At 36.9% G+C, this 20319-nt stretch overlaps 1 protein-coding gene across 5 annotated transcripts in view; it reads right to left on the reverse strand.

Moving 5' to 3' along the window:
- Positions 1-20319, reverse strand: part of LAMA2 (laminin subunit alpha 2) — a 637158-nt gene that overhangs the window by 393822 nt on the left and 223017 nt on the right. For all 5 annotated transcript variants that reach the window (XM_045066381.1, XM_045066380.1, XM_045066378.1 and 2 more), the window contains exon 5: positions 1491-1670. In XM_045066381.1, coding sequence (XP_044922316.1) covers positions 1491-1670 — 180 coding nt within the window. The remainder of the gene's footprint in view (positions 1-1490; positions 1671-20319) is intronic.

Here is a 20319-nt window from a genome sequence, read left to right on the forward strand (position 1 = left end):
GGTTTTTTTTCCTCCATTAGATATACTGTCAGAAAAGATTAAATTGCACTTCAAAATTACTCAGTCTTCCTCAGTGTATATTTTTAAATCATGTCAAAATGATAATTAAAGGTGATTTTTTAAACATGTAAAGAATCTAAACATTGCAGTAAAATAATATTTCTGCATAAGATTATTTACAATATGCTGAAATGTAGTGCAAGGTAAAGTTATTTCAGGTTCGGAAAATGCAGGGCACTAAAACATCCAATGTGTGTTGTACGGGGATATTCAAACTTTAAAAGTTATTTTTGGGATGATGGAGTGGTTAGGTGTGGGTAAGTTAAGTAATGGGAAGAAAATATACATAAGGGGTATTCATGAACTGTGAAAAGTGGTGCCCTTTGATATTCAGTCTGCTTGTTCAGCCATTTGTAACTGGTGGAATAGTCAGACCTTTTAGAACTAAGTGCATCATTCTAGAATTAAGTGCTTTGTCTCACAATCTCTATTTCTCTCTATAATTTGATTTCAGCTTTCACCTCTAGTCATAAAGTAGATATTCTCTTAGCATGGATTTGCTTTATGGATTTATAGCTGAATTATAACAATGTCTTAGTTGTACAGCAGCTTCTCAGGAATGGGACATAAACTAGGGATGTGGTGAGAGCTAGGTAGGAAAAAAGGCAACTATTACTTTAGTAACCTGGACTGATCACCTATGGTATAATCCACAAATTTTAGGTTAACCCTGGAAAACAGCATTTAGCTCCTGTTTTCAAAGATCTATTAAAAGGGATGCCATCACCTTTCTTCCCCCTGATCTCCTATTTATAAAAGACAATAAAATAGGGTACATGATCGGTTTCCCCCCACAGTAGCACTTTTTACAATTATGGGTTGCAATTCATTAATGAAACATAAAGTTAAATTATTTGATTGGGCAAAATGGTTCACAGAACAGCAACACTTACATCACCTAAAACTTGTTAGAATTCCTGTTTTTCAATTCTGCCCTAGACCTACCAAGTCAGAATGTTCATTTCCACAATATCACCAGCTAATTCTATTCACATTAAAGTGTAAGACATACTGAGATGTGTATGTGCATATGTGTGTACTGAGTTATGATAGAAAATATATTTCTTAGTAAAGACTGCAGTCTAAAATATTTCAAAGTCATAGAACCTTTCGTAGTTAAACCCCCAGTGCCAATTGTGATAGGAGTTCAGATCCCCTCAAGTGACAATAACAAACTTGGTCATCAAAAATAAGATGATGAACTAGGTACTGTCATGCTCATTTTACAAATGAGGAAATTAAAGTTTAGAAGTGTTAGATAAATGTTCCATATCGGAAAAGGGCAGAGGTTGACTTTGAACAAAGGGAGGTTATGTTCAATAGGTGTCTGGTAACAGCCACTCCTACGAATCACTGAAAGGGACTTTTAAATGTTACTTAACAATTACCAATATCACTTACAGGCTGCAATAGGATTCATCATAACTTACTCTTCGGGTGACAATCGGGTCAATTTCTCTTGGGTCTTTGTGGGCAAACATCATCAAATCAGCATTCAAGGTCCGGATCCTCTGAAATCGCAGGCGAATGTAGCGAGCAGAGGTAAATTCTAACAGTTCAGGAGAGGGGTCATCAGCACTTGGTCTCCCATTGATCAAAGAGATGTGAATCTACACAATACAGGAAACAATTTAACAATTAAGGTTACCAAAAATGAAATATCTGGCTTTTTCTGATTTTTCTTGGGAAAATAAAATTAAGCTTCATGCCTCCCAATTAGGCAGATGCTGGTTGATATTTACTCACTGGAATATAGTGAAGTAATTGAGGAAGTTTATGGATTTTCTAATAGATGTATAAGCACGTCATTTGTTTATATTTTAGGCATTCTCTATATACTGCAATTCCCTATATTCTTTTGTTCTAAGGCATTGCCTCTACTTGATTTTGCTAGGATTTCCAAAAAATCCTAGGTCAATCTTTCTTTTTCTGAAAAATGTTATGCCCTAAAATTATTTAAGAATCTGGTATATAGTGGGAAACCGGAAAACTTGGTTTTCGAATAAGTTACAAAATTTCAGATAATACAGGAAATTAAAGTACTTCTAAGGTTGAAAGTATCTAATTACACAGCCTTAAACATATATAGCAAAAATTGACACATAGAAGAAAACTAGACAAATCCACAATCACAGTGAGAGATTTCAAAAGGTTGTTTTTTTGTTATTTGGTTTTCAGAAGTTGATAGATTAAGAAGACAAAAAGAATTACCAAAGATTCAACATCTTCTATGAAAAAATATACTCTATGAAAGTGCATTGAAACCTGAATTGAAAGGTAAATTTTTCAGGAGGATAATTTAGGACAATTAACACCAGAAGAAATAAAAATCTAATCATGTAAGAAATGGAGAAATTAGCAAAGAACTACCCTCTGGAGATGCACAAAGCCCATATTCTCTCACAGTTATCTCATGAGTACAGAGAATTTCTGATGAGGGAAAGTTGATAGAACCCAAAGTACTTCTATTATAAAGAAGTTATTTTCCTAATACCTGAAGAGTTTCTATAAATCAAAAATAGCAAAAAAGACCAGCAACTAACACAAAAACACAGAAAATATAAAGGGACTACTCATTAGTGGCTGTTAAGCTTTCAATAAGACAGTGAACCTCACTCATAATAATAGGCCTGCTCATTTAAGTTTTTTTAAAGATTTTATTTGAGAGAGAGCAAGCGAGCATGAGTTGGGAGGTGGGCAGAGGGAGAGGGAGAAGCAGACTCCTCCCTGAGCAGGAAGCCTGACTCAGGGCTCAATCCCAGGACTCTGGGATCGTGACCTGAGCCGAAGGCAGACACTTAACCAACCGAGCCACCAGGAGCTCCACAACTGCTCATTTAAAATACAGTAATAAACTTTTTTCATTTTTTAATGCTGTCAAAACCTCAAAATACTTGTAATATTCCCTTATGGCAAGACTTAGGAAATCCAAGCATTCTCAGACACTCCCAGGTATGAGTGGCACAAACCATTTTGAAGGTGAACTCAGCAAAGTTATCAACATTACAAATGCCTAGAATTTTGACCTAGAAATTCTACTTCTTGGAAATATCCTACATATATTATATAGAATCCGATGGGATTTTTTGGTAATAGCAAAAGACTAGAAACAATCTAATATCTGTCAATAATGAATGATTAAATAAGTTATACATCTATATAATGAATTATGTGCATGATAAAAAGGAATGAGGAAACTCTTGATATACTCAAAGGAAGAAGTATAGTATTTTTACTTTTTCTCTCCTTGTAAATGAAGTACTCCCTATGTGATAAATCAAAATGCTTAAAAAAACCTTGAAACTGGCAGGTTTTAGGCAGAAAACATATACATGGAGAAAGAGAGACAGATACACACACGCACACACACAGCCAGACACACACACTTACAGGAGGCTAACGAGACAGGAATACCAGAGAAGAATGTGTGCTAAGCTGAGGGCTCTCCCAGAACACGACAGTCTGTACCTGCACTGAACAACTGTGACTTGAGGTCACCCAATGGAATTCTCATCTACTTTTTCAAGACGATAAATCATGTGTGTTAATTATGTTTTTTGACAGGAGAGGCAATGATAATGTGTTTCCATTCCTAACATCCTGCATTTAGATAATCCCTGAGAGATTTTACAAACTGACTGCCAATAAACTACCAAATCACTAGAAAAATAAATATAGCAAACTCTGAGATGAGAAACTAATTCTGATGCCACAAAGAATAAATTCAAAGTGGTTCAGGATAAAAATATGAAATGTCCCAGCTAACTGAGTCTACCTTGGATATTTAGTAGAGAATAAATTCACTTAACACATTTGAGAATGACAGAAAGCAAAGTATTCTAAAACACTGAATCTCACTATACCAAATACCCTCCCTCTAATGTAGGAAATTCTAGAAGACTTAAGTAGGTCTTGCATATTCCACAGTTCTGGTATCTAGCAGGTGAGCCAGAAATATGTTTAAAATTAAGTTGTCTCTATGACTTAAGAATGTATCAATTAAATGCAAAAATAGAACAAATAGATGGATGAAGCAATTAAAATGAGTTCCCTTTAGAGATTCTGGCATCCAGGAAATCGCCCATGCCCTTGGATTCATGCTTACTTTTATATCTTATCAAGCTCTCCCTTCATTGCTTCTGAAAGCGCTGTTTGAAAGAAAGGAAAACATCATCACATGTCAGGATTCGTGTTTCTGAAAATTATTAAGGTTTTATTTGGTGTGGATGCTGTGGGAGCCATATCTGTACTGTACATGGAATCAGTAAGTTCCTCATTTAAACATACAGGAACTTTAAAAATTATGCACGTGTTCTCATTTAGGTTAATAAACCTATTCACCCTATGATAGTGACATAAAGGATTCAGCAAAAGAACACTTCTCCTCACAGCTTTGGTATTTTCATCAATTTCTTCTGCCAAGAGATCTTGTGAGTAGAGTTAGTCCCAAGCTGTTTCTGGAATATAAAACCAGCTGTTTGGCCATGTTGTGTGCAGCTTTCTTCTGTCATTTTTCCCACTCTCCTTCAAAATAAATCCTAATATTAGATAGGTTATGTCCACTGGCACTTTCCAAGTCCACTGGACAGCTTCACATACTTCCTGATCTCCTGGGGGAGGGTAACAACTGGAGGGTGTCTCTCTTCAAAAAGATGAAAAGTGTCAGTCCTTAAGACCACCACTGCCTTGCTGAGAGGCCGTGGGAAGTCTTTGGTGGTGTGGTGTCTTCTGAAATGATTTCCATTACAGACATGTTAGAGAGTATATGTTCATGCTGTCAAAGGAATTCATTCCAGCTGAAAATATCAGCCTGATTAACAGCCGGCTTTTTAGATTTTAAAATTACACTCTTCTTTGAAATTAGTTTTCACAGATAAATAAAAAGAAAGTAAAAACTCATGAGAAATATCTTTTTTATAACCAAATGTCTAAATCAATATTATACTCTACCCATCCAAATAATTCTGTTTTTATTAGTTGTAAGGATACTATTTAAATCACATCTCCTTTGCAGATGGATCAGATCTCTGTGCCTCTATGGTGCTTTTATTTTCATGATTAGAATACAACTTAAAAATAGTTTTCACAGCAAATAAACAATTTTCTAGTATGGATAATTGTCCCTTATTATTATGTTTCTCTATTTATATTACTGCATCTGCTTTAGATTTAGATCTGCCCTTAAACAGATGTATAGATACACAATGGACTATTACTCAGCCATCAGAAAGGATGAATACCCAATTTTTGTATCAGCTTGGATGGGACTAGATGAGATTATGCTGAGCGAGGTAAGTCAAACAGAGAAAGTCAAATATCATATGGTTTCACTTATTTGTGGAGCATAAGGAATAGCATGGAGGACATTAGAAGAGGAGAAACATGAAGGGGGGGAATCAGAGTGGGAGAGGAACCATGAGAGACTACAGACTCCAAGAAATAAATGGAGAGTTTTAGAAGAGAAGGGGGTCGGGGGAATGGGTGAGCCTGGTGATGGGTATTAAGGAGGGCACAGATTGCTTGGAGCACATGTGTTATATGTAAAAATTGAATTATGGAACACTACATCAAAAACTAGTGGTATACAGTATGGTGACTAACATTACACAATAAAAAATAAATTAATTAATTAAATTTTAAAAAAGCAAAGTATCTTGCTGCAAATTCTTAATCATCCAATATAATTGTTCAAAAAACTAATAAAAGAAAAAACCTCCCGAATTTTAAAAAAGTATATATATAAATGTATATATGTGTATATATACACATATACACATATATACACATATATATACGTATATATGTGTGTGTGTGTGTGTGTGTGTGTATGTGTATAATGTTTTAGAGATGGAGAATAAGATTTTATTAACTTGGAAAAGGGAGCCTAATCACTTTTATTTTATCCGGTGAGGGAAAAAAAAAAGCATATATTTGGAGAAAGGGGGTGAGCTGTGTGAATCTTAGGAAAAGGAGATAGTGCAATAATTCGTCACTGTGTTTCCAGTGCAGAGTAAAGGCTCTGGTTCTGGCTCTGGGTGGTCAACAGAAACCCCCAAGTGATCAATTTTCAGTCTTCACCATACTTGATCTGTTTGTAGCATTTAAAACAATGGGTTACTCCCATGATTTCCAGGACACCACGCTGTCCTGTCTTCCGATCCCTCCGCTACCTTTCTCACTCTCCCTCACTTCTTACTACCTCTCTCCTTTCCTCTCCGACTTTCTAGACTTTCTAATATTGGAGTTTCACAGTATCGAGTTTTTGGCCTTTTTTTCTTGTCCTACCCACACTTAATCACTTAGTAAGTGAGATCCCATCACTTAGTAAGTAGATCCCATCAAAACTCACCAAAGTAAATATCATCTATAACTGTTTATGATTAATGAAAGTAAAACACACCCATGGCAAAAATACACACACACATACATACATACATACCATCTATACTGATGTTGCCCACACCTGTATCTTGTGGCCTAACCTCTCCTCTGAAGGTCAGGATGCAGAATCCAGTATACTGATGTGGCTGCCAAATAGGTATCTCAAACTGAGTTCGTGATCTTCATCCCCACAATCTTCCTAACCTCACTGAATGTAAGAAACAGGGCAGAGGATCATAGGGGAAAGGAGGAAAAACGGAATAGGAAGTCTTCAGAGAGAGAGACAAACCATACAAGATTCAACTATAGGAAAACCATCTGAGGGCTGCTGGAGGGAAGATGAGTGGGGGGATGGGGTCACTGCACGATGGGCATTAAGAAGACATGTGATGGGATGAGCACTGGGTGTTACATTCAACTGATGAATTACTAAATTCTTTATCTGAGACTAATGATGTACTGTAAGTTGGCTGATTGAATTTAAATTAAAAAGAAGAGATAAGGAATAGCACAGAGGATCATAGGGGAAGGGAAGGAAAACTGAATGGGAAGAAATCAGAGAGGGAGACAAACCATGAGGGTTGTGGAAAGGGAGGTGGTGGGGGTATAGGGAAACTGGGTGATGGGCATTAAGGAGGGCATGTGATGTGATGAGCCCTGGGTGTTATATGCAACTAATGTATCACTGAGCCCTACACCAAAAACTGATGATGTACTTACGGTATGTTGGCTAATTTAATCTAAATTAAAAGAAGAAAAGAAAAGAAAAGAAAAAAAAATTCATCCTTTCCTCTACTCAGGACTCCAAGTTGCAGTCCTGTTTGACTGCTTTTGTTTTCTGTCTTTGGGCAACCAATTTGTCTAAATCCTCTTGGCTTTACCCTCAAAATATATCCAGCATCCAAACGCTTCTTACCACCTTCCCTAAAACCATATTGGAATAAACATTCATCACCTTCCCTCATCCCCACCGCCCCAGGCACCACGATAACTTCCCAGCAGTTTTCCCTACCACCACTCTTATTCCTGTACAGTGTATTTGCAGCCATTGCAGCTGAGGTTTGTTTTTTTATTTTTGTTTTTGCTTTTAGTCTTTAGTCTTTAGTAAATGTTTCCATTGACTTATTCCCTGTATTGTCTAAAAACAAAAATCACAAGTTTAATATTAATGATGTAAAATACTGTGCACCAGAGCCAGCTCGCACTATGCTGCAAAGTTGGTCTGTATTCTCTTCACTGCTGTTTGCCACATGATCTCTAGCAATTTCGGCAGAGTTTCCTCTTCAACAGATCACATCCTAGAAGCAAAAGCTGGCCAGCAAGTAACTGCAAATAGTGTGAACCACCGCAAAGGAGGTCCATTCCCAACTTGAGTCCCATGCCATAATCACATTCATCATTAGCAGACTGCACATAAGTCATCATTTCCTGAACGGGAGCAAAAGCTTTCAGTGACGCCTCTTCACCTGGTGCCCCAACAACTGTCTTGCAGATTCTTGAGGTCAGCATCCATTTCAGGGAGCTCTCAGAAAACGCCTTTGAAAATATAATTCTGCTCACACCTTTCCTTAAAACTTTTCGATGCCTTTCTATTTCATGACCAATAAAAGCCAAAATTTTTGCAATGAACTATGAGATCCTAAATTACCTCGATGCCATTTCCACCCTGAAACACTGCCAAAGAAAACATTAACTTCGAGAGCTCTTTCCTGCTGTTTCTCTATTTACATTGCCCTGGCCAGACTGCCATCTTGGCTAGTACATTCCAGACAGGATTTTCTCTCAAGGGGTTCGTTCACTTGCCTGGAATGTTCTCTTCCCCGATACTGCAACGCTTGGTTTCTCATCTCTTTCCAACCTTGCTTCAATGAGGTCTTCTTGGTGGGTCTTTCAGTGACTATCTAATTACAGTGCAAATCTCTGCCTGACTTGTACTATTCCTCCTACCTGCTTCAATGTTCTCCTTAGTAATTTTCTTCTAACTCACCATGATTATGCTTTGCCTATTTATCACAATGATTATTTCTCTCCATTCTTTGGATCATAAATCCCAAGAATTCAGAAATCTTGTTAATTGATATAATCCCCAGCATATAGGAGAGTATCTAGCAAAAAAATAAGTGCTAAGTAAAAATTTCTGAATTCATGAAACTTACATAAATCCTAAATATTTAGCAAATTCAACTAGCTTTCTAGCTAAAAAGCAATTTCATAAAATGGTCAGATTTTTCTCACATCGGATGAATAAATCTTTGAGTACGCTATTTCCACAAAATGAAATTAAAGTCAGTAATCCTTTGTATCATGTTCTGCCCAAGCATTTTGAGCTAAGTTGATTTAGAGAAAATTAGGAAATTAACTGCTTTGATCCATGATTTCCTTATACCTAGGTCTACTACATTTTTTAATATTAGTTAAACATTAGTTAACTTTATTCTCTATTACACCAAAATTTCATTTTGACAGATTATTATTCTCAGCTGAGGAAAATACATAAGTGCTTTTTCTAAATCATAAGACAATGTATGTATGTATGTATGTATGTATTTATTTTAAATATTTTATTTATTTATTTGACAGGCAGAGATCACAGGTAGGCAGAGAGGCAGGCAGAGAGAGAGGAGGAAGCAGGTTCCCCGCTGAGCAGAGAGTCCAATGTGGGGCTCGATCCCAGGACCCTGAGATCATGACCTGAGCCGAAGGCAGAGGATTTAACCACTGAGCCACCCAGGTGCCCCAAGACAATGTATTTAAACTTAAGATCTACTTAACTCAATTTTGTTAGCCAGAGCAAGGTAGACCTTATCCACTGGTTTGTGCAAATTGTATCTGGCTATCTCAGTGTCCAACTTATAAAGCTGATGTACTATTATTTACAAAGAGTGCATGAAAAACAATAAACTATCTTAAAATCATAAATTCCTTAAACTCCACAGACATGCAGTTAATAATCAATAAGAATTCAAAGTTACACAGTACCTTGTTTCTAGTAGAAACTTTTTTTTTTACTAAACTGTATAATCATTTTTACAAATTGTTTGGTTTTATTATACAGTACTGAACAGATACTTAAAAATACCCTTCCTTATCTTTCTTTAAGTTTTTACTTAAACTCTAGTTAGTTGACATATGATAAAATTGATTTAGGTATAGAATTTATTGATTCATCACTTACATATAACCTTGCTTACCTTATCAAAAAGTTTCACTGCAATTTTTTAAAGCCTTTTCAAATCAATGCATTATTTTTAAAGTCTTAAAAATATGAAAATATATGAATATATGAAGATTAAAGCCTAGCTAATAAAAATACTTTAGATAGATAATTATGAGGCATAATATATCATTTATAATACAAATTAATAAAACATTCAAACATTTCAGACTAGAGACATTCCTATCAAGAATCTTTAGAGACTTAATGAGGAAATGGGGCATTATGGAATCAATGTTTTTCCAGTCCATTTTTTTCTAGTTCTATCAGACACAGTTTATTGAAGTCCACTTTCCAGTTTCCTTTACCCCATATTTTGTTATTTGCTCCAACTAAGAGCTGGCACTTTTATGATTATTTTTATTAATTCAAACATTGCTCATTTGTGCATCCAGAAAATGAAGTACTTTGAAGGCTTATAACATATGCTTACAAAGCTTTATCTTTGGTCTGCCTCTTCATATTTCAGTATTTCTCATTCATTCACTTAGTCATTTATTTGAAAATACTTATTGGCTACTTACTAAATACCAAATCACTGAGTCATTTTCACTTCGCCTTTTGCGCCATGGTCTATCTCATCTCTGGGCTCCTTTTTCAAGATCCTTTTCTGTCTCCTCATTGCTCCCTGTTTACACAGATAGAACTTTACACACCTTTCAGGTCTCAGCTGAAGACTTTCCACCAACATCTCCATGTCCTGTCTAGGAGCCCCTCCTGTGGGTTCTCTGAGCTCCTGGGACTCTTCCCTATTATCACTGCCTTTTTTACTTGTTTGTGTCTGCTACTATACTGTAAGTAAAATGAGAATGGGAACTGTCTTATTTCCAATGTAGTTTCAGCCTTGAACATAGTGAGTAGTACATAGTAGATTCTCAATAATTACTTACTGAATGAATAAATCACTAACAAAGCCCAAATATTAGAGACTATGATAGAACTTGAAATGAGTTAACTCCTCAAAGAGTCACAAACTGAGTGTTATGTATGTCATTAAATATTGATTTTGTATGTGTTTTACCTATATTTTAAGATCCATTTATTGTATATACATCAAGAATTCTAGTGTGAATTTTGCTTACCATAACTGAATAAATCTCACTAGAGCTGCAATAGTCCAAGTATCTAAAAAGATATATGAGTGTCTCTGTAGCCCTAATATTTGGATAAGTCAATGGACAATTATTTAAGATACTAGTAGAGCCATCACTGAAGAGAAAAATAATAGGATATACTTGTATAAAGGTGTGCATCCCTTCAGGTATCTCAATATCTTTACTTAAAAGAACTGCAAAGGCTTTTTCCATGCAAAGTACAATGCAGTGAGTTAGTTTGGAAGGTCCTTAATAAGTAGCCCATACCATTAGAAGTTTCACGTTTTACAAACCTAAGCAAAACAACAACTCTCCATGGTTAATGACCACTGAGGTACTTGAAAAGTAATATTCTAATATATAAAATGTCAAGGACTGTGTGTGACTTTAACTTCCTCAACTAACCTATTTCAGTACAGGGAAATGTCAGCTTAATGAACCATTTAACAAATATGACTATATCATTGACTATTCTACCCTTGACTTAATCTTAACCGGTCTTTCACTCTCCTATAAGACAATATTTTGCTTTTGACACCTGCTTGCTTCTAAATGCCCCTAAAACGTAGACTGTTTTTGTTTCTTCCTTTTTTTTTTCCTTCTCCTTCTTCTTGGAATTATATTTCTTGCATTTGTCATTTCGGGATAAAAGCTTTCATAATTCTATGACATCTAAACAGATTCTTCACTATTAAAACAATAGTCATGAATAAGTTATAGCATAATAATAAAATCAGTTCTCTCCAAAGAGTATTTATCCTCTTTTTATTTTTTTCTCTCCTTGTGAAACTAGTTAAAATTTTTTACTCCAAAGGTTTGCATAGCTTCTCTACTGGTTTCTCCCTCTCATCTCTCTCTCTCTCACGTTGTATCATTGTATCCTTTCCATCCACAGCACATCTTATGTTGCAGCACCATCTGACTCCTACGGACATAGAAGGGTAAACTTTCTTAGAAAAATAAAAAATTGAAGCAGAGTCGCTGCTTTAGGAGTTTCAATTTTCTCAAAGTCTCAAAACTGGTGTGGTCCTTTTTTAAAAAAAGTTTCTGGTGGTCTTCTTGCTTTGTACAACTCAAAGCAATCCAACAAAACATTTATCTCTAGTCCACTTTCTCAAAATGAGCTTCAGTTACCTTCATCTGAAACATGCTCAGATGGGTGAACTATAATCCATCATAACTGAATGAAAGATCCTGATACCATTCCCAGTGGTCATGATGTATAAAAGGAATAATGACAACTAAATCACCAAAATTTTCAAAGAGAGAAAACTATTACTAAATATAAATATAACTCCCCCCACCCTTTTTTGTTTGCTCTGAAAGAACCTTGACATGGGGGTGCTCATTGTACATCTATTTTAAAAATTTATAATTCTTTTCAAATAATAACTTTTAAAACTACTCCAAGTTAAAAATTTTTTATTACTTGTATTTTTCTTTTTCTAGTTGAAATAGTTAATATTTGCAAGGATAAAAGAAGAACTGTCAAAATAGGTTTTCTTAATCTCTTTTGAAGGCTTCTCATTTAAATTTTATCAAAGGCACATGCCATTACTAAATCTTTGTGCTGTCAAACACAGACTATATAGGGACACACACATCATCTGAAATTCATAGCCAGGAAAGAATCTAAGAGGAGTCACTTCAGAGCAGGCCATGAGGGAAAGTCACCAGAAGGAAAGTTCTCTAACTTTCCTCTAACATTTGCTTTGCTCCAAATTTTGTTTGGGGTGTGGCTCAACCCGAGAGAGACCAAGAGAATAGTTTCATTAGTCATCTGTTCCAAGTTCATAGCTATTTCAGAAATGTCTTTGCAATATATAGTACCTTGCACACAAAAATAATAGTTATTACTCTGTCCTTACTGAATACGGACACTCTTGCCTGTGATCTGTGTATACCAACTCATAGAGTAGTAAGTCACTTAAAGCTTGCAACAGCTGTTTTTGAAGTTGATGTTAATATTATCTCTTTAAGAAGATAAAACAGATATGAACCTTCTAATGAGTAGGGCTAACTTCATAGAGCTAGGGTTTGTTCCAGTTCTAGTCTAACACTGTTGGTGGAACTCTGCAGCTCAAACATGGCACAGAGTAGGGGCTGTGTGAGCACTTGTTGAAGAAATAACAGCCAGTCATCGAGCCACTATTTGCAGACTCCTAGCAACAAGACGCTCACCCCTGCAGACAGAACTTTTCCATGCACCTCTCTCCATTCTCTTATTTTCTTTTTCTTCCATTCTGGTCCGATCTGTGACTGACACAAGGATCCTAATTCTATTTTCTCTTTTTTGTCCTCCTGGTCTTCTGGAATTATCTCTACTGTTTGATTTTCCCAGCTCTTGGCTTTTCTTTATAAATTTGGATCAAATTTATCCTAGTAGTTTTATCCACTCTGGACTTTCTGAGGTAGCCTGTGTACCATGCTCCAGGGCCCCACTCAGGACCCACCACCACCAGATCGGGCCCATCACCAGATTGGAGGCCCCACCTCCTGAATTCGCCTAAGGACAAAGGGTCACTAAGCTAAGGCTAGTCTTAGACCTCATTAACATTCCCTGGCGTTGAACCATAGCAAGAGAGATCCTCCTGGTAAACAGATGCAAAGCTTAAAACCAGAACCAGAACATGTCTGAGAGCTGAAGTCTAAAGCATCAATTATCCAGAAAAGAACTAACAATCCCCAAGGTCTTACTAACATCATAATAAATGAAATTGGTTTGACAGGTTTAGTATTTAAGTATTTGAGTAAGTAAAAACCATTGACTGGTGTGCAAAATAATTAGTTTGTAGTTTATAGTAAAATCTACTAAGTTGGAAAAACTGAAACCTCAGATTATAGGAAGAAAGGGAAAATAACATGTTTACTAACAAAAACAAATATCTGTGAAACTAACATGCTTTTATTTATTGTGGAGAGCTCTCAGAGAAAGTCCCAGACAGAAAAAAAAAAAAAAAAGCAACTGAGAGTACGGTGACCCACATTGGTAGGACAGAACAATCAGTACACTTGAAAGACATATAATAGCACAAAGGAAAACTTAAGCAACATTTTCCTGTTTTGTACTCAGACCTCGTGTGGGAACACTTGTTTAAAATTAAAATAAAATCTTGGACCGGGAAGTCTAAATACTGCGCCAGATCCTGTGTCATTAGATTGGAACAAAACCTAGATGCGTGCTCGACAAAGAAATTCAGTCTCTCCCCTCCATTCTTATTCTCTGACTCAAGGGTTTCTCAGAGAGCAATTGTGTGTGTGTGTGTGTGTGTGTGTGTGTGTGTGTGTGTTGCAAGTACATAAATGAAAGGTGTATAAATACATTATTTCGATTTTTTTCTCCCATAAAAAAGCAGCATTCTGGGGTGATCATTGATGACCTCAACTAGATTATCGTTCTGAAAGGTGCTACCTCAAACAACAAGCTAGAAGTGGAGTCACACTAATACTTAAGAGAAGAGTCTGAACATAGATACAAGATTCTCAGGATTGAGCATGTCCCCTAGGCTACCTGTATTTCTAACATCCCTCACATATATGTCTGCAAACTGGACTCCCTGTGGTAGCTGCCCACGTGCCTTCACCCTTGGACACTTGCCTATCCCTTCCCTACTCTCACCAATTTAGGGGCGGGCTCATTCTCTAACTGCTCCCTTCTTTGCCACCTTCCTCTCTCATCTTCCTTTTGCTTTCACGTTAGTAATTTTTTGTTGTCTTCTTCCCCATCCATACCTTTACTTCTCTGTCGCTCTCACCCCCTCTCTCTCCCTCTCTCACTCCTTCTCTGTCTCTCTCTCAAACTCTTGTCCTGCTTCATTTCATTTTACCTTTAGAGTGAAATTGTACGTCCATGGTTGGTCAAGTTTCTAGGCTTTCAAGTGAAATCATGTGTTCTATAATCTAATTATGCCCTCTAGCTTAGTTGTGTAAGAGGAAACTACAGGTTTCCCCTCTGATTTTCCATTGCACAAAGAGTAAAATAATAAACAAAAAAATTAAGATTTTTTTTTGCAGAACAAAATTTCTTCTTTCCATAACTGGGGGATTTTTATTTCAGTGGGTTTATAATTCTGAGTACCAATGAGTCTGTGTATAAGATGGTAAGGATGTCTGTACATGTATGTTTTCCTAATTTTGGTTAAGCTTGTGCCTGATGCTTGGTACACACAATTGTGTGTGTGTATATGTGTGTCTCTGTGTGTTTTCAGATAGGTAATTACAGTTTAAGACTTTAATGTTGGGGAGCGCCTGGGTGGCTCAGTGGGTTAAGCCGCTGCCTTTGGCTCAGGTCATGATCTCAGGGTCCTGGGATTGAGTCCCACATCGGGCTCTCTGCTCAGCAGGGAGCTTGCTTCCTCCTCTCTCTCTGCCTGCCTCTTTGCCTACTTGTGTTCTCTCTCTGTCAAATAAATAAATAAAATCTTTAAAAAAAAAAAAAAGACTTTAATGTTGGGGACAGATGACCTGGATTCAAATTCTGGTTCTGTTACTGACTACTTTTATGAATTTAGGCACTGTCATCTGTGTGTCTCTGTTTCCTATGTAAAAGGCAAACACTAACTTCACATGCTGTTTGGTGAATTAAAAGAGATAATCCATAGAACCTGAAGAGAAAAATGCCTAGCACATAGGAAAAACCATTAAGGCCCGTTGTTGTTACTCTTGAGAAAGTAAGAAAAAATAATACAGATGGTTCTGTGTATCTCTGCTAAGCAGGATGTGTTGCATCCTTTACAGAAATTACCTATTACCCACCTGGACAGCCTCAGACAATGTAAGCAGTGGTGGCAAGGTTCCCTCCTACAATGGAAAGATGATTTTGGGAATGCTAAGGATACCCATCTGTGGGAGATTAGGCATCAAGAAGAGTAGGACATGTGCCTGAATTTTGCCTTCTTACTTATAACCAATTTCACACCAGGGACAAAGACAAAGAAAGATCAGACGGCTGCCAGGTCACATCCCCTCCAGCTCCGGGCTGGGCTGTGGCTCTGGGGATGGCCTGTATTTCCATCTGCTGACACAATGGTCACTGACGACACTGTAGGTGAGCAGGTACCAACACAAAAGTTCAGTTAGAAAAGGCTGCGGAACCCCTGACACGGGGGCAGTTGTTTGTGAGAAGACAAAGACGAAGAAAAGGATGGGCTATGGGAAGAGACACTCTGGAAATCTGACATCATACTGAAGATCTCCTGGGAGTCACCGGGCTCGCAGCACACACCATGATGTGCACAGAACATTCAAAAAAATCAAGGTTTTCAAAAAGGGCTTCATCCAGGAGGCTCAGGGTAAAGGTTGAATGCTTTCTGGAGCAAAAGCCCCACAAACACAATCTGTGTCTACAGGCTCCTGAGTTCACCTTCTTCCCATTAGTCTGTACAGAGTTGGATCGTAATCACTTATTTACTGGGTTTATAGGATACTGGCTCTGGACACCCCTGACATCTGTACAGCACCAACAGATCTCCAGTCCCTTCAAAGAAACAGAGTGCACCAAGGGACCTCTCCTCCCACACAACCAGGCAATGAAGTTTTCTGTAGATTTACTGAGTACACAGTGTTCTTGTTCCTTTGCTGGACTCACACTAATAACTGACCACAGGAAGCTGCAGGGCCCTGGCCTCAAAGAAGCTCAGATACAGCTCGTGATGCCGGTTAGCTGGCAGGGGGTGGGGACATGCTGAAAGCCAGGTTCTCATTTTCTGCAGGAGTTCATGCAGACTCGTGAATATTAGAAACATTAAAGCTGGAGAAAAATGAATAAACAGCTGATACGAGGTCATTGATCATTATTGTAAGTTATTTGTCTAAAGCGGATTTTGGTTCACAACATTCCCTTTTTTCTTTCCTCTTGACAAACACAGTGTGAATGAAAGGTAAAGGGAATCAAACATTTAATCAATCATCCAGGGGCCAGGGCTGAATTGCTTTCTGTTATACATTTGCTGCCAAGTTCACTGAATCAGGTTTGTTTTCAATTATTTGTAATACGGTTTCCCAGAAGAATTTATAATAGGCTGTTTAGGCACTGCTCCCTTTGCTATTAATGACAAAAATGCAACTGTTTCTCCTTAACAAAAAAAAAAAAAAAAAAAAAAGGGAGTTAAATTGGGAAAATTGTTATAAATGTTGCTTCTGGGCTTAAGAGTGTTTGGGTTTGTTTTCATTCTAAGCTGTCTCCAATGAGTAATGGCAAGAAGATGGTTTCATTTCTTCTTCCCTTTTGCTATGTTTATTTCCACAATAAGAAGCTAACAATCCCTTTTGAAGATAGTTTATAATAATGACATCTATACAATGTTAACAATAAGTGTATGTCATGACTGTCCATGTTGCCTTTTGTTGTTGTAACACTGTGAATGTGGTTCCTTGGAAAAGAAGGTAGAATGTAACTCCAGTGAATATTTATGGGTCAGAGCACAAAGGTTTCAATCTCTCCACGTCTCACTCATCTCAGACTTTCCTGCCCTTCATCTTTTCCTGAGGCCTCCCATATCCTAACACTTTCAGCTTCCGGGCCATTTCTCAGTATCTTTAAGTCTGATAAGTTGTGAATTAAAGCCATAGACACATTAATAGGAGACGCCATTCCTTATTAAAGGTCTGGCTATGGCAGCACCATTGGAAACACAGTTAGAAGATCTAAATTCCTATTTATATGAATTCACAAGGGGCTGATTACCTCGTGGAAAGAGGATGTATAGACTTCTATTTCCAATCATCTCACTCTGTAGCACAGGGCCAGAGACCACAATGGTCATGTGCCAAAGCCCACCTTTATTCACAGTGTACTAGATTATACCCCTAGAAAGCTGGTTTTGAAAAATCTTGACCTATGACTAGTGTTAGTATGGAATGGATTTCTTTGTAAGTTCTTCTGAAAATCTGATCAATATTCTGTCCCTTCTCTAACTTCATTTCTGATAATTCACCTTCTTTTCTATTTTTTGCCTTTTCTTCTTAGTATAACTATACATGATTTAATGTATCTCATGATCTTCTATCCTCCAGTAATGTTTTTGGACTTAAAATACTCCTTCATCTTACTGCTACATCTATATCCCTCTTTCTTTAAAATTCTTTTACTGAGTCTCTAAAGTATTTTTTAAATAAAAATTCAACTTATTCTCAATTCTAATTCACCAGGTGTTGTATACACCTGACTTTCTTCTCTCCCATTTTTTAATTCCTATTTCCTTCCAGTGGTATATTTAACAAACAACATGATACTGACAAAGCAAAAGGAAAAAATTCTCTTAAGACATAAACATCATATCAAGTTACACAATAATAGAGAAATACATATATGCCACCAAAAATCTTATTTCTTTTTCAAGGAAAAATGCAAATACATATGTGGGTCAACAAATTAGTGAGCAATTCAAAAATAAGCATCCCAGAATTTATAACTCCAACTGAGTATTGTTCCTTCTCAAAATGATTATTCTGCGGTACACTACTTATAGCAATATTGCTTTATCTCTAGCCATTTTAATACTCCTCATATTTTTCATTATTCCTGAGAATTGCCTTAAGTGGTAAGAGGAAGACTATTTCAAAAACAAAGATCACTGAGGGAAAGGAAAATAGGTCACAGAAATTAAAATAATAAAAATAGAAAATGCAAGCTGGAAATAGAATAAGGTATAGCTACAGAGCCTGCCCACGTACTTCCTCTACCACCCAGAATTCCAGGACTCCTGTCAGCTGCAATATACTTTAGGATCAACCACAGAGAAGTATTAGGAAATATTAAAGATTTGGGAAAGGAACTGGGGACCAGAGATAGTTTACTTGAGAAATCCTTTCACTCATAAAATCAAATCCTTGCAGCCCACTGAAGACAAATAAACATACACTATGGACAGGATTTTACTATGTCAATGTCACTTACGAGAAAAGATTTAGAGTTAAAATGCAAACAAACCTGGGGAAAATATGAAAATACTTGAAACCTAAGTCTAATTAATAATCTTGCCTGCTGTTGTTTTCAGTCATTAATAGAATTAAAATACAACTGGTGAAATCAATTTCAACACATTATCATTTCAGTGCAAAATCTCAAATTTATAAAGTAATACACCCTATCTTTACACACCACTGAATGGATTATGTTAATAAATTGTGTTTCTTTTTAACTCCAGAAGCAGAACAATTATGGGTCATCTAAAATGTCCTTCCAGCTTGCAGAATAGGTTGTGTTTGTTTTTCAATGAACATCTGTTTGACAAATTGAAATGCTAATTATGATTTATCATTTCTATGACATCAAACATCCACATAATAATAAACATTGATGACTGACTGTTTTTTTTTTTAAGTTTCACCCAGAGGTTTGGCAACCCATAAGATATCACCTTAGTTTTACATAAAAATAAAGTGTTTCTGGAGTTCTGGCATGTATAGTAGGAGGCAAGGGATATGAATGAAGCGGTGGGTACTTCATTTTCTTTTCAATATGTAAAATTCAATTAGCAAGGCTTTTATAATATCATAAATGAAGTTATATGTCCATTAAGACCCATAAAACAGTATACAGTCCTTTGTTTGCTTTTGCTTGATATATACCAGAGCTTGGCCTTCTCTTCACCCTACCTGGAAAACCCTGGTCAAGTTCTTGATGGGTCTGAAGCCCCTTCTCCTATAATTGTTTATCATTATTTTTTCTTTCTCTTAGGAAGCAAATGGAATTAGCAAATAGTCAGTTGCCTATTATATAAATCACATCAAGTTCTGAGCGAATATTTCCTGGAAAATTATTTCCACATCCGGCATCAAAGAGAATCTGTAACACTTGCAAAGTTCTCACAAGAATATCTATCCAAAACTGTGTGTTTGCTCTTTGATGTGACTAGTTTTACCTCATCCGTCTGACCTCTCCAGGGTCAAGTGCCCCTGGACTCAGTCCTAGGAGTATTTCTCTTCTTGTACTTCCTGGGTGATCTCATGCAGTCTCAGGGCTCTAAATTCCCAAATTCATATCTTTAAGCAGTATTTCTCATCTGAGCTCTAGGATACTATTTATGGTCTCTTCAACCTTAGTATAATGTCTAACAGACATTTTCAGCTTAATCTCATTTAAGCATAACTCTTTTTCCTCCCCTTCAAAACTTGCTACACCCACAGTCTTCCCCAATTCACTGCATGGCAACTTAATCCTTCCAGCTGCTGAGACGAAAAATGGCCAACTCATCCTTTACTCATTCGCTCACACGGCATGGAAAATCCATCAGCAAATCCTTCTGGCAGATGCTGTTGGTCAGGAAATCCTATTGGCTGTACTTCTAAAATAGATCTTCTCTACAGACATCTCTCACCTTCGCTAAGTGCTACAAAGCCCTCTTAACCATGATCCTGCTTCCACCCTCCCCTCCTACCCTCAAACATCAGCCCAAGGCAGCTGAGAGAGGGAGGGAAGGCAGGCAATGGGAAATGACTGTTGATGGATATGGGGTTTCTTTTGGGGATGTCCAAAAAGTTCTAAAATTGGATCATGATGATGGTTGCAAAATTCCATGAATATACTAAATGCTACTGAACCATATACTTTAGATTTCTGAATTTTGT

The sequence above is a fragment of the Mustela putorius genome, unplaced genomic scaffold, assembly GCF_011764305.1.
Source record: "Mustela putorius furo isolate JIRA1106 unplaced genomic scaffold, ASM1176430v1.1 tig00003863_pilon_pilon_pilon, whole genome shotgun sequence".
Lineage (NCBI taxonomy): Eukaryota > Metazoa > Chordata > Mammalia > Carnivora > Mustelidae > Mustela > Mustela putorius.